The 12677-nt window shown below is 41.2% G+C and overlaps 1 protein-coding gene across 1 annotated transcript in view; it reads left to right on the top strand.

The window, feature by feature from the left end:
- myom3 (myomesin 3) overlaps positions 1-12677 on the top strand; it is a 69010-nt gene that overhangs the window by 54394 nt on the left and 1939 nt on the right. Inside the window, 9 exon segments of the mRNA XM_080426547.1 lie at positions 428-472; positions 1097-1233; positions 3782-3926; positions 4643-4702; positions 8002-8069; positions 9196-9303; positions 10283-10370; positions 10628-10666; positions 11018-11123. Coding sequence (XP_080282673.1) covers positions 428-472; positions 1097-1233; positions 3782-3926; positions 4643-4702; positions 8002-8069; positions 9196-9303; positions 10283-10370; positions 10628-10666; positions 11018-11123 — 796 coding nt within the window.

Below are 12677 nucleotides of genomic sequence, written 5' to 3'. Positions count from 1 at the left end.
ATTTGGTTTCAGGAAGGAGGGTCTGGGATTGCTCACAGAGTAAAGCTGCCCGAACCGCTGCGCATACGAACCAATCAGCGGCTGCTAGGGGCGGGATCATCCAATCACCTGCCTAGTAGCTTGAAAAAATGAAACTCCGTCTGTCATCGATTCTGCGCCCGGAGTCTCAGATGCAAGTACGCTGTGAAACAAAATGTGTGTCGCAAGCTTCTTCCATTTGACGGAGTGAGGTTAACACATCACTAGTTCCTTGGCTTCTGATATTGCAGGTCCCAAATGTCTGCTCAGCCTAGAGACTGATTTAATATCGATTTTAAAACAAAACAGGACTTTGTTCTAAACACTAACAAACAGCAATGGGTTTATTGTCACAAAATGTCAATTCTGATTAGGATGTTAACTTTAATTCTTGTTATTTTGTCCCTAGACCTTGAAAGATTGACTGAACTGGGCTGGCATGTCAGAAACCCATGTAAGTTCTGCAAGTACAATGTTTTATTGGGAAAGGTGCTTTATCCTGTTTTTAAAAGCCAACACACACATACAGTATACTGTACATACACACACACGCACGCACACGTACGTACGCACGCACGCACACACACACACACACACACACACACACATACATACACGTACACGTACACGTACACGTACACGTACACGTACACGTACACGTACACGTACACGTACACGTACACGTACACGTACACTCACAGGCACTTGCTACAAAAATATCAGTGCATCAGACATACTGTATAAATCCTGGTACTACCTTTACATAATTGACCAACTCTGTGAACAAAACTGTGCACATCAATTATTCAACATGTAAATGTAGCATTTCCCCACAGGTAACATCACATACACATTCTATTTTGTCTTATGGTGATTGAGTGAGAGTGTAAATCTTATCCCTCCATTGGAGGAGGGTGTCACTTGCTATAAAGAACACGATGTGACACGTTGTTAACTTGTAGATCAGCTCTTTTTGGCAAGGGACACCGTCGTACCACGGAATATAAATTTGTCTTAATGTGATTAAATGTGACCTCTGCTTAATGTGCCTCTCCACCTGTGGTGTCCCTCGCTGCAGTAATTGCCCTGAAGTCAGGCTGGCAGGTGGATGTGTCAGAGAAAGGCAGCGTGCGTCTTTGGCTTCAAACAGAGAGCCTGAGTAATGCTGCTGAGCTTCGTCTCATATGCAATGCCCAAGAGATCGCCAGTACACCCGTAAGACAAATGCCACTAACTGGATGTTGTTTTTCTGCTCAAGCCATGAAATCAGAACTTAGCTAGAAAATGTGCTCCTCGGAGCACAGGTCTCCGCCAGTACTGTTCCTGATTAATCCTGTCTTACCTATTTATATTACATATTGTCACGTGTCACTTGACCAATGTTAGCTCAATGAAGTTCACTTCAAAAAATATAAATGATTTTCTGAAGTGACACACCTATTTATAGGTTTCTAGGTCATCATGCGTCTCGCTAGCCAATCAGAGCATTGGTGACAACAATATTGTCACGTGTCACGCAAAGCTTGACCAATGTTAGCTTGGCTGAGACGGGGGACACACGGAAGGACAAGAACGAAAACATACTCTCCACCTCTGGCGGAGACAATAACAAGGGTCTAACAACATAACTCATACAGTCTATGACGTCAGTCATATGATGTCAATACTATGTGGTCAGTCAAAAGTCAGGCAAAGTTTCAGCCCAATCTGACCTACATTGACTTCAAGTATAAATGAAAGCTTTAAAAAGTATAATGTTTCAAAAAGTATAAAACACATGTGGGAAATATTGTTGAAATATCAGGTCCAGTGGTTTGCGAGATTAGCCCTGAACTCACACAGACACACACACACACACACACACACACACACACACACACACACACACACACACACACACACACACACACACACACACACACACACACACACAGAGTCCCTCTTCTAGAAAGCTCGGCCCACACTGTAAATAAGTAGCCTTGGGAACCAATGGTTCCAGAGCCATGAGGCCCATAGGTCAGGAGCCTATCTCTTGTGTCTATGGCATGAGGCCGCTTGATGTACAATTACACTCCTGATGACACTAGTACGTCACAGGGACCTGTACCTCCAATCCAACCCTTGATGCTGAGTGCCAAGTAGGGAGGCATTGGATACCATTTTGATAGTCTTTGGTATCGGGTCTCCCAGTCTCAGGGCGGACACTCTAACCACAAGGCCACTGAGCTGGTCCCTACAGTGCCACACCATAAAAAAAGATTATTATGAAAATGATTATGGTTTGGATTAGGAATTAAAGCAGCACTAAGTAACTTTCCTCTTCTACCCTTGATTTGAACACGGGTTGCTGAAATTTTTACCACTGATCTAATAGAGCCGGCCTGCTTGCTCGGGGGATAAATTGAATATTGACCATCATGTCAATCCTGTGTCTAGGTGAGACATGACCTTTGACACGATCTAAATGTCTCAATAGAAGAGCAGGGAGACAAAATACAACCACCTCAATTGAATAAGCTATATTCTATTAACATACTCTACTGTACAGATTGGACACATTTTTATTTTATTCATTAAAAAAAAGTTACATAGTGTCTTGAGGCTTTAAGGTCTCCAGTGAGATCAAGGTAAAAGAAATGCACACATTAATCATGTATAGAATGAAAGATTACAAACCTCAGTCCTACTTTTCACAGAGTGATTATTATGCCATGTGCATAGGACATAATTTAATCCACACATATTGAAGTGCATTAACTTACACATTATGTATAAGTGCCCCGCAGGTACTGTGGTTGATATAGTTTGATGGCCAAAACCTTCATATGACTTTGGAAAATTGGCCTGTGAGAGCTGCAAATTCTCATTGAAAAGCAATTTCATAAACACTTTACTTACTATCAGTACTATAATGGAATGGAGTATGGAAAAATAATCAAATGGTTTCACCTACCATTTGCCACAAGTGCAATTTAAATGTGAAGCATGCACTATAAAAAGACAGAGAAACCATTAGCATTGGGCAAAATGAACTATTGTGGTGAGATTAAGCTTAAAACTATTATTGTGCAACATAACATGTTTTTTCCTGAAAACCATATCCATGCATATGTAATAGTATGCATGTGTGTATGCTTGCATGCAATTGTATGTTTGTGAGGAGCAGGACTATTGAGGGCTGAGAGGTAAAATATTGAGCTTGAGAGCAATTTTGTATACCGTGTATGAATCCATGAATTAGCAGCTCAATGTTTCCTCTGAAATACTGCTTATTATTAAAGAGCTCCCATCCATTCATCCTAATTCAATGTTCATCTCTCACCCATTATTCTTCCAGTATCTGAGTGGGATCATTAACAGCTCTTAACAGTTGATTCCAAATGATCACAGTTGAGAGAGTTGAGGCCCGTGAATGCAAAGCCATTTAGTTGATTAAAGGCCTCTGGCTTCCCATATATCATAAATTACAGTCATTGCCGATGCCAATCACTGCACACTCACAATAATGTTGCTAGATATGAATATCAGGAAACAGACCTCAAATGTACGTGTTTCTGAGCGTGCATTGGTGTATGTGCTCGGATGCAGTTTGTACATGTCAAGGGCAAACAAATATCTACCTAATGTCTGAGTGTCTAATTCTTTATGCTAGGTTCTCATCTCCTACATCTCCTTGCTTAGCTATTGTTTTATTGACGTGCAGTGTGTGCACCTGCCTGTACATGCATTAATTTATGTGACGTGTGCGTGTGCTCTTCCATAGCATCGTAAGATTAACTTTGACAAGGCCAGCGGTCTGGTGGAAATCCTGTTTGATCAGCTGTCTCAGGAAGATGAAGGCTCCTACACGGCTCAGCTTAAGGACGGCCGTGCCAAGAACCAGTTCACCCTGGTGTTTGTGGATAAAAGTAAGTCAGTCACCCACTCGCCCTGTCACAGCATTCAGTGGCATCAAAGTGCAACACTGCCACGAGGGCTAGGTTTACTTTGGAACACTAAAAGCTTTGATTTGTTTTTCGTTTTGTCTTACTTTGAAGACTTTTGAACAGGTCTGATCTTTTCGAGACTGTCTAAATAAGGAGAACCCACGTGGAATGTGATTTTTCAGATACCGTAGCTATGAGCAGATCAATTGTTCCACAAAGAGATAAATGCATGCTGTTGTCAAGTTGAATTGCCATCAAACTCACCACCAGCCTGAATCCTTTTCATCCTCTCCATGAATCCTCTCCATCCTTTTTTATCCTGGTCTAGCAATTGTAATTTCAAAGACCCTGGTCAGTTCACACTACATTATCAGCCTGTCCTAAGACATATGGCTACTGTATCGTTTGGTGGACAAGTTTATCCAAAGCACCTCACAATATCATGATGCATATACATGTTTAAATGGCCCCACTGTCAGTGCTCTACCCATGGAGCTACACAGAACCATGTGTATCCTGTGCAGAGATGTTTATTTTGTAAAAGATTGTGATGCTGTGAATCTCTCTCTCTCTCTCTCTCTCTCTCTCTCTCTCTCTCTCTCTCTCTCTCTCTCTCTCTCTCTCTCTCTCTCTCTCTCTCTCTCTCTCTCTCTCTCTCTCTCTCTCTCTCTCTCTCTCTCTCTCTCTCTCTCTGGCAGAGTTCCTTCAGACTCTGGCCCTGTCTGCGGCTAATCAAAAAAACCACAAGAGGAAGTCCGGTGAGAGGTTTACCCTTTTCAAGTACAATACTGGCAAACATACACTAGTAAAATTCTTTGTGTTCATTTACATAACTCTGAATGTGAACAGAATACAAAATAGATTTAGAATTGCATTTGTATACTCCCAAAATTACAATTGGATGCATGAACACTAAGGATTTTGCTGTGTATAAGCAACTTAGATTTTCCCTTAATGCTTGTTTCTTTATTTTAATCAGTCTCTGTGGGACCAAGTAGCCTGGCTGTTGGCCATTGTCTGAAAAACAAGTCTCACAATTTCCATTTATAAAGTCATCCTTAGGGCACTGTCACACCAAACTATGGCTGCCGGCTGATAAACTCAGGTTGTGCGCGGCCGACGTTTTTTTTTTTGCAGCCAGCGCATTCTGTCCCAATATCCAGTGACGCACCTGTCACTTACTTTCAGGACCCTCCCTGTAGCCCGCGCTGGCAGCAGAACCGTCTTCGGTTGCACCATGTCGCTTCCTGAGTCTTGGGACGGTCCGCCTTCGACTAGACAACAGCATCTGTCTCGAGCATTTATCTGCTTCAAATAGACAAGGCGTATAGAACACATAAACGCAAGGTGTGCGCGACACAGGAAGGATGAGCAAGACCATCAAACCACGCCATTCCCATTGAAAAGCTTTGGCAGAATCCACCCTCATAGGTGGAATGAAAGTGCGGCGTGACCGTGCCCTTACTGTTGAAAAACACTTGACCCACAGTATAAGTAAGTAGGCCAGAGAGGCTTATTGTCGGCATCAGCCAAAAACACTTGACCCTGTACTTACCGCACGACTTGACGCACCCAAGTCGTGCTACTCAAATGCCAAGTTGGCCGTGCCCGGGAAGGAACCCATGACCTTGTGGTCCAAAGGCGACAAACTGAGCTACCCGACACGAATTACAGTATAGGCCTACCGTAGCTTAATGTCTGATGACCTTAGCAGAACCAGCCTTTGCAGTTGCAATAACCTTATACATGTGCATTTCACTAAATACACAACAAATATATGACAGACACAGTCAAAATAGTCACATAGGCAATTTCGACTCTGCCAGCAGGGGGCAATATTTTGTAATGAGAGAATGAAAAAAAGAACAAACGAAAACACAAATTTACAGAAATGCCACTTACAAATCTGTATGAGATTTAGATAGATGAATCATTTAATCAATAGAAATATCTGAAAAATAAATAAATATATATCCCCCTATTAAATCGCCACGAAATCATAATAATTCACATTAAAATGAACACATTTAAGCAAGCCACAATACAATGATGACTAAACAACCAAAATGCAGGAAAGCGTAGGCAGGAATTGTGGGGTAAAACACATTTGCTTTCACAACAAGGTTGAATGCAACAACAGGACACAGAGCCATGGGTACAAGCAAGGCTTTGTAGAGCTGGAACGGTCAGATACATCATGTTCTAAGCATTCAAACTGCACTGGGAGGCAAGCTGCTGCCGAAGGTTTGATGGAATGCATCGAAGTCAATGGGAGCCAGGTGGACAAGCGTATGAATAAATGCTATGTTTGAATTTGACTTTCCTGAACCATTTATTTGACAAAGGTTGCAATAATTCAAAGATAGTGTTTTATTCATACGCTTGTCCACCTGGCTCCTGGCTGCATTTTGCCTCCCAGACAGTGCAGTTCAGAACATGTACTCAGACTCAAACCCATCAACTCGCTAAGAGACTCTCTCTCTCTCTCTCTCTCTCTCTCTCTCTCTCTCTCTCTCTCTCCCCAACCTTTGACTGATCGATCATAAAAACATAACTGACATAATTAATTTACGATCAGTCTTTGCAGATTACAGAACATTTTAATGACTAAAATCTGTGCAGAATTACGTGCAATTACATTCTTACTGAATGGACTCGCAAAGTGAGTGGTTTAGGCAGCAACAATCAGACACTTCCATTTCAAATCATATCCTTTGATTGACTGATGCTAAAAACATATTTTGACACAAGGATTACAGTATATCAGATTATAGCGACATTTGAATGACAGAAACCATTTCAGAATTACGTGCGACATTTTACAAGATCGGGCACATGCGTTATGCTCTTACTTATGTTGCAATGTATTTTGCATTATAACATCGTTGTAATGTTATGTATCGACGATACGTATAAGCCTTAAGGTTACAATGTTATATTACATGTAACATTCTGACTAGCACACCAAATAGCTTACCCCAATGAATAAAAATATGTTACATCTGAAAACGAGGTTGTAAGATTCCTACTTAACTCTCAGGTCTGGGCAGAGAATCAAACCTCTAATACAGATGCATTGTGGACCAGGCAAGCTTCAAACTCATGGCATCATTGGCACTGGAGCACAATTAGAGGAGGGAAGACAGACTCAACCACCTGTTAACCCTGCATTTTAGATAGGCTTAGACTATATTTGGATATTTGAGATGCAAGTATTTATTGACCATCGTCAAAAAGGCACACACAAAAAAAGTTATATCAAGCCTTGGGGGGCCCACACAATTGCTTGGTATATTGTTTCACTAAGCCTGCCCCTGTGTGTACTGTGACGTGCACCGTCACCTCTCCTTCTTTAACATTCTCCTTGGGTACAGGAAGGTAGGATACACCAGAGTGACAGCGGACAGATTCAAACACGCAGGATTACAGACACTAGAATTCAACAGGCTGCTTACAGTATAATCAACTGACGATTGGACACAGACTAACAAGAGGGCATGGCTTAGAAACACACATAAGATAACAGGACACAGGTAAACATAATGGACAATCAACAGATGTAATGTGACATATGAGGGGGGCAGATCCTGTGGGGAGAGTGACATCTGCTGGACAGGTGGGAGCGCCACAGATGTGACAGAAGCCCCTCCGCATGGGATGGCTCCTGACCTCCTAAAAGCCATTTAATCAAAGTTCAAATGATGTGTTTTGTTCAGCCCACCTTTTAATAGATAAATTATTCATTACCCAACAGGATCCACAGAGGGTCTATTACTCGCAGTCTCCCACATTGATTCAGATTCCTATTGTACTCATTTTCCCAGCGCCAACTGCCACTGCTCCCTTTTCTCTGTTACTCAATATCCCACATTAAGTCTTGCACCACCCTTTAACGGGATTTCAAAGTGTGGGGGTGTAACGCTGCATTCATTCTCACTCTGGAGTGCTGACATTGTACTATTAATGTGTGTTTCACTGGTCATTTGGAAGAGAAGGTGGTCATTGTTTCTCTGGTCCACTGCAGGTAGTTAATCATATTGTTCTGTGTTTTTCCAAGGACCCTACTTCCTGGATTACCTGACATGGATTGTGACAAGGGATTGTGAACTGATTATGAGGTGCAAGGTACCTTACAGATGTTTAGTCTGACACAAATCATTTGTAATTAATCAAATTGTATGTACTTACTGATGGAGGCTAATTCAGTTGAAAGGGGCATATTCGCTGTAAAGATAGAAAACTATTTTGCCGGTTACTTCATTCAACTCAGGCACCTGGATACAGAGCATTTTAAGATGTTAAGACCAGAAGACCAGAGATATAAAGTTCAGATGTGTTTATTATAGTGGCAGGAACTTAAAGGTAACTCAATCCAATAACTAAGGAAAGGTAACTTAAATCCATACTCAGATATACATCAATATGAACACAGGAAACTAATCACAACAAACAATGAACAAACTCTTCACTCCAGCATAACTCACTCACATAGAAGTAAAGTGGCTGCCTTTTAAAGCAGACCCATAGAGAGAGAGAGTTGCGTCACACTTTGATCTCTCTGCAAAGCGGGATGTTGCCTCCTGTAGTTCCAAGCATTGGAACTTCATCATTGAGATAGAAAGAGAACTTCTGCATTCCATTCTTAGGATAGGAGTCTATGCTAGTGACGTAACTCTCTCTCTCTATGGGTCTGGGTTCAAGGGGCCTTTGCAATCAGTGCAAGTGTGATCACTCTACACAAGTCAGCTGTGTCCATAAGGCAAGTGCCCAGTCTCTGGCTCCTCCTACCCAGGACTGGGCAGGAGGGGATTTACTACATTCAACAATAAGTCTAATGTTATATATTACCCATTTTATGATATATATACTCAAATCCATCCAGAGCAATCTATCAGAATATTTTTTCTGTAACTGGCATGTTGTACTTTCTACAAGTTCTGAATCCTTGAGTTTAAGGTCACTCAATCTCTTTGGCTTAACCTCTGGCTAACTGTGCTCCCAGATCCTTACCCGTCCCCGACCTTAACCATACCAAACCCATGGCCAAATCTAGTCACCTGTAAAGTAATGCGTAACCATTTTAACGTTACCTGAACTTCATTCTCCTCTGGCTGTTCACACAATGCATTGTGGGTATGATACTGTTCAGGTGCCACTATCTTAAGATAATGCTGATCATTATTGAATGCATACATGCATACAGTGTATATTGTATTTATAATATATGCGTTGTACCTCTCTCCCTGTTCAGGTAACAAATGTAACCAAGGACACAACTCTGAAATGGTCCAAGGATGGCATGCAGGTGGAGGCTGTGTACGACCAGTCATCAGGAATCAGTACACTCGTTATCCCACAGGTAGTCATGGTTATTTTCCCCCGGTTCTATTTCTGGGGCTTATTATGGTGTAGCAGAGGAAGGGAAGGACATTAAGAGCTCAGGTGAATACTGAATATGATTCATTATTTGAGATGGTTGCTGAGGGACTAGGGGAGCGAAGAGAGAGCGAGAGAGAAGATGTGTGGTGTGGATATCCATAGGGTTGTTTATAAACACACCGCTGTGGCGTACTATCAAGTATTTGGGGATATTCCCCAGGTTACAGTAGGTTACAACCAAGTTATCATGGTGGCAAAATCTAATTATGTCGGTGTTTGTTTTCTCTAGAGTCAATATTTAATATTGTCGCTCTCAGGCAGAATTCTTGTACTGTATGTCCATAATTCATCCTCTTTTTTTCCCATAAATTTAAGAAATTGAAAATGTTTAAACATTTTCACCTACCATATAATGACATGGCCAAAGTAGGGACACCAAGTTAAAAGTGGTTAAGTCTATGGGTTTTATACATAATTTTAAAATAATTGTTATGCACTTCCACCTTGGTCGCTGCTGGTGCTAAACATGAACATATGAAAATAAAAGGAAATCCGCACAGGCAGCTACTGCTCCGAAAAAGTTTAATGTGCAAAGGTTACGAAAGGCCACTTGATGGTCGAAACGTTGTAACCTTTGCACATTAAACTTTTTCGGAGCAGCAACCTGTGCGGAGTATTAACAAGCGCTTGTGACTAAATAATAACTACATTATTGGATCCACTGGAATAGCCTGGTAAACCCTCCCTCCGGAAATCTCATTTCCATTTGATTCACTCCTGGAATCAAATGGAAATGAGATTTCCGGAGGGAGGGTTTACCAGGCTACCACTGGAACACAGGTTCTTTTTTCCATTTCTTGAAAAGTAGCAGTTTTGGACATATTAATACTACCCAACAGTGATAATAGAATAGAAGAAGTTCTGAATGCATTTCTTTTTTATGATTTGGTTTTCCCCAGGTAACACAGGCAGACGCGGGCGTGTACAAAGCTGTGATTTCTGACGGGAGGGGAGAGGATGACAGCACCTTGGAATTACTGAATGAAGGTGAGGCATGACGCTGCCATCGTGTGAACAAATAAACACCATCAATAATCCTATTTGCTCTCATCAAAAATGTTGCCACCATAACATTTCCATGTCCTCACAAACTGTATTTTTTCCTTCTTTTGTCTTCATGTACCCTCAGGATTCTGATAGCGTATCACCTTGTGGCCTAATCCTGTGTTTGTTATTCATAGAGTTCCAACAACAATATAGCCTACAACTCTGTCTGGAGGTTTAATTATTCTCTTTATTTACAGAGTTTGATAAGCTTCTCCAACGCCTGAGCAAACAGTGCGGTGAGTTAATCACAAAGTCCTAATTTAGGGAACATCCATTTCGAAATGTGTCAACGGTTAGTTGTTGTTTTTTAAACATAAAGGGTGCTCTTTTGGTATGGGGCTACTACAACTGAAAGCCATGCTAATTAATTGTTTGGCGTGATGTTCCAGAATACTATGCAATTAACTGAAATTCGATCTGGGTCACTTTTGTCACCCAGATCCAATTATCCAAGCTGACAAAAGTGTAAACAAATGGTGACATTATAATGTTTTTTCCCCTCTAGAATTATTTTGTAAACCCTCCATTAAACCCTCCATTACCAACACCATCTCACTCTCTCTCTCTCTCCTCTGTCTGTCCCACAGCATTGTCAGCAGGCCCGATGAAGCTGCAGTGCACCTCTGAGGGCTTCAAGTTCTACTGCTCTCTGAAATACTATCTGAACTACCTGAAGAACAGCTGGCTCTTGAAGTGAGTAGTGTTGGCAGATTTTGTGAAAGAACTAAGCAACCAGGTCTAGGAAAACCAATCTGGGAACCCAGAGCCAATTGAGAAGGAAAAACAGCGCCCTCTGCTGTTTGTACTATCTCACTTGTCCAACGCAGAGCAGAATCTGTTCTTGAGAGATTAAGGAAAAGAAGCCTAAAAGAAGCGACTATTATAGGCCAGTAAGGCCACATCATGAGCACTTTAAACCTATATACGTCGGCTGTTTGAAAATAGCCTATCTACAAGCTCACAACGCATTGTGATGCGACGCGTTGTGAGCTTGTAGATCTGCAAAAAAAAAAAGAAATAGCAGATTGTGTATGCTTGAACCTACCTGAGCATACACCCCATCCTACTGTATGTGGCAGTGGTTCTCAAAGTGGGGTCCAGGGACCCGTCCCGCAGTTTTAACTAATATAACCCATGTGTACTTTGGCTATTTGAACGGCTCACAATCGTGTGAGCTTGTAGATCTTGAAAATGTTTTGAGCAATTTTTAATATTTCTTAAACATTTTAACAACGCAAATCTTATATGGGGGTCTCTGGCACAAAATTATATTTTTCAGATGGGGTCCATGGCCAAATAAATATTAATATGGGGGTCCTTTTGAAAGTCTTTGAGAAACAAAACACTGCCAAGTCACAGAGACTTTCAAATCTCATCCAAGGCTACTCTTGTTGTTGCCAACCATCTTTAATAAAAAACGGGTCGATTTGCATCTTCTGGTTCCTCTTTCATTTTAACAGCCAAAGGCATGAGTATGAGTTGACCCAAATAAGCTTGAAGGGCAGAAAGTAAGCATATGAGCAATACAGAGTGTCTGTCAATATAGAGCTCATCAGTACGGTGGACAGGCTTCTGGGCTTGGTGGGTAACTTAATCCACTATCTTATATATTAAATATTAAAGTAGACTGAAAGTTAAGTATACAATACAATATTATACCATACAGTATACAAAATAAATAGCTATTCTCTGTACACCTCTCTATACCATTAACTATGGTCTGTGGAGCAACTGATTCCCCAAATTCCTCAACAGACAGAAGACCAATGTCACTTTGTTCCAGTCAAAGATTGATCAAATCATCTGAAGATGATTCTGTATACTTTAAACTTTGGGCATCAAGATTACTGACTACAGTATATATTCATGTTATTTAATATGTCATATTTGATCCCACCAGCTTATTCATTGTGTTCAGCAAATTGTGTTCAGCAATGGGGAAAAAAATAGATTGTTTACATCTATCCCTGTTGTCTGCAGAGTAGACAAGAGCTACAGGAGGACGTCACATATTAAGGTCTTGTTGGTTTCTTCATGCTGCTACCACCCCCTGCTGGGAGTTTTAAGAACAGCCATGAGAAAATAGTCAGCAGGTGACTGGGGAAAGAAATGAAAATTATTATGTGTGATGCGGACCATTCCTTTTTCAAAGCACTAACAGAAGATTAGATACAAGGTGATGGAATAGCTGTCGGTAATCTGATCATATAGCCTATATAAGGAACTATGGAACACCTCTTCTCTCTG

The sequence above is a fragment of the Gymnoscopelus braueri genome, assembly GCF_963280865.1.
Source record: "Gymnoscopelus braueri genome assembly, chromosome: 4".
Lineage (NCBI taxonomy): Eukaryota > Metazoa > Chordata > Actinopteri > Myctophiformes > Myctophidae > Gymnoscopelus > Gymnoscopelus braueri.
Note: the sequence above shows the minus strand (reverse complement) of the source record. Positions and strands in the feature narration are given on the sequence as shown.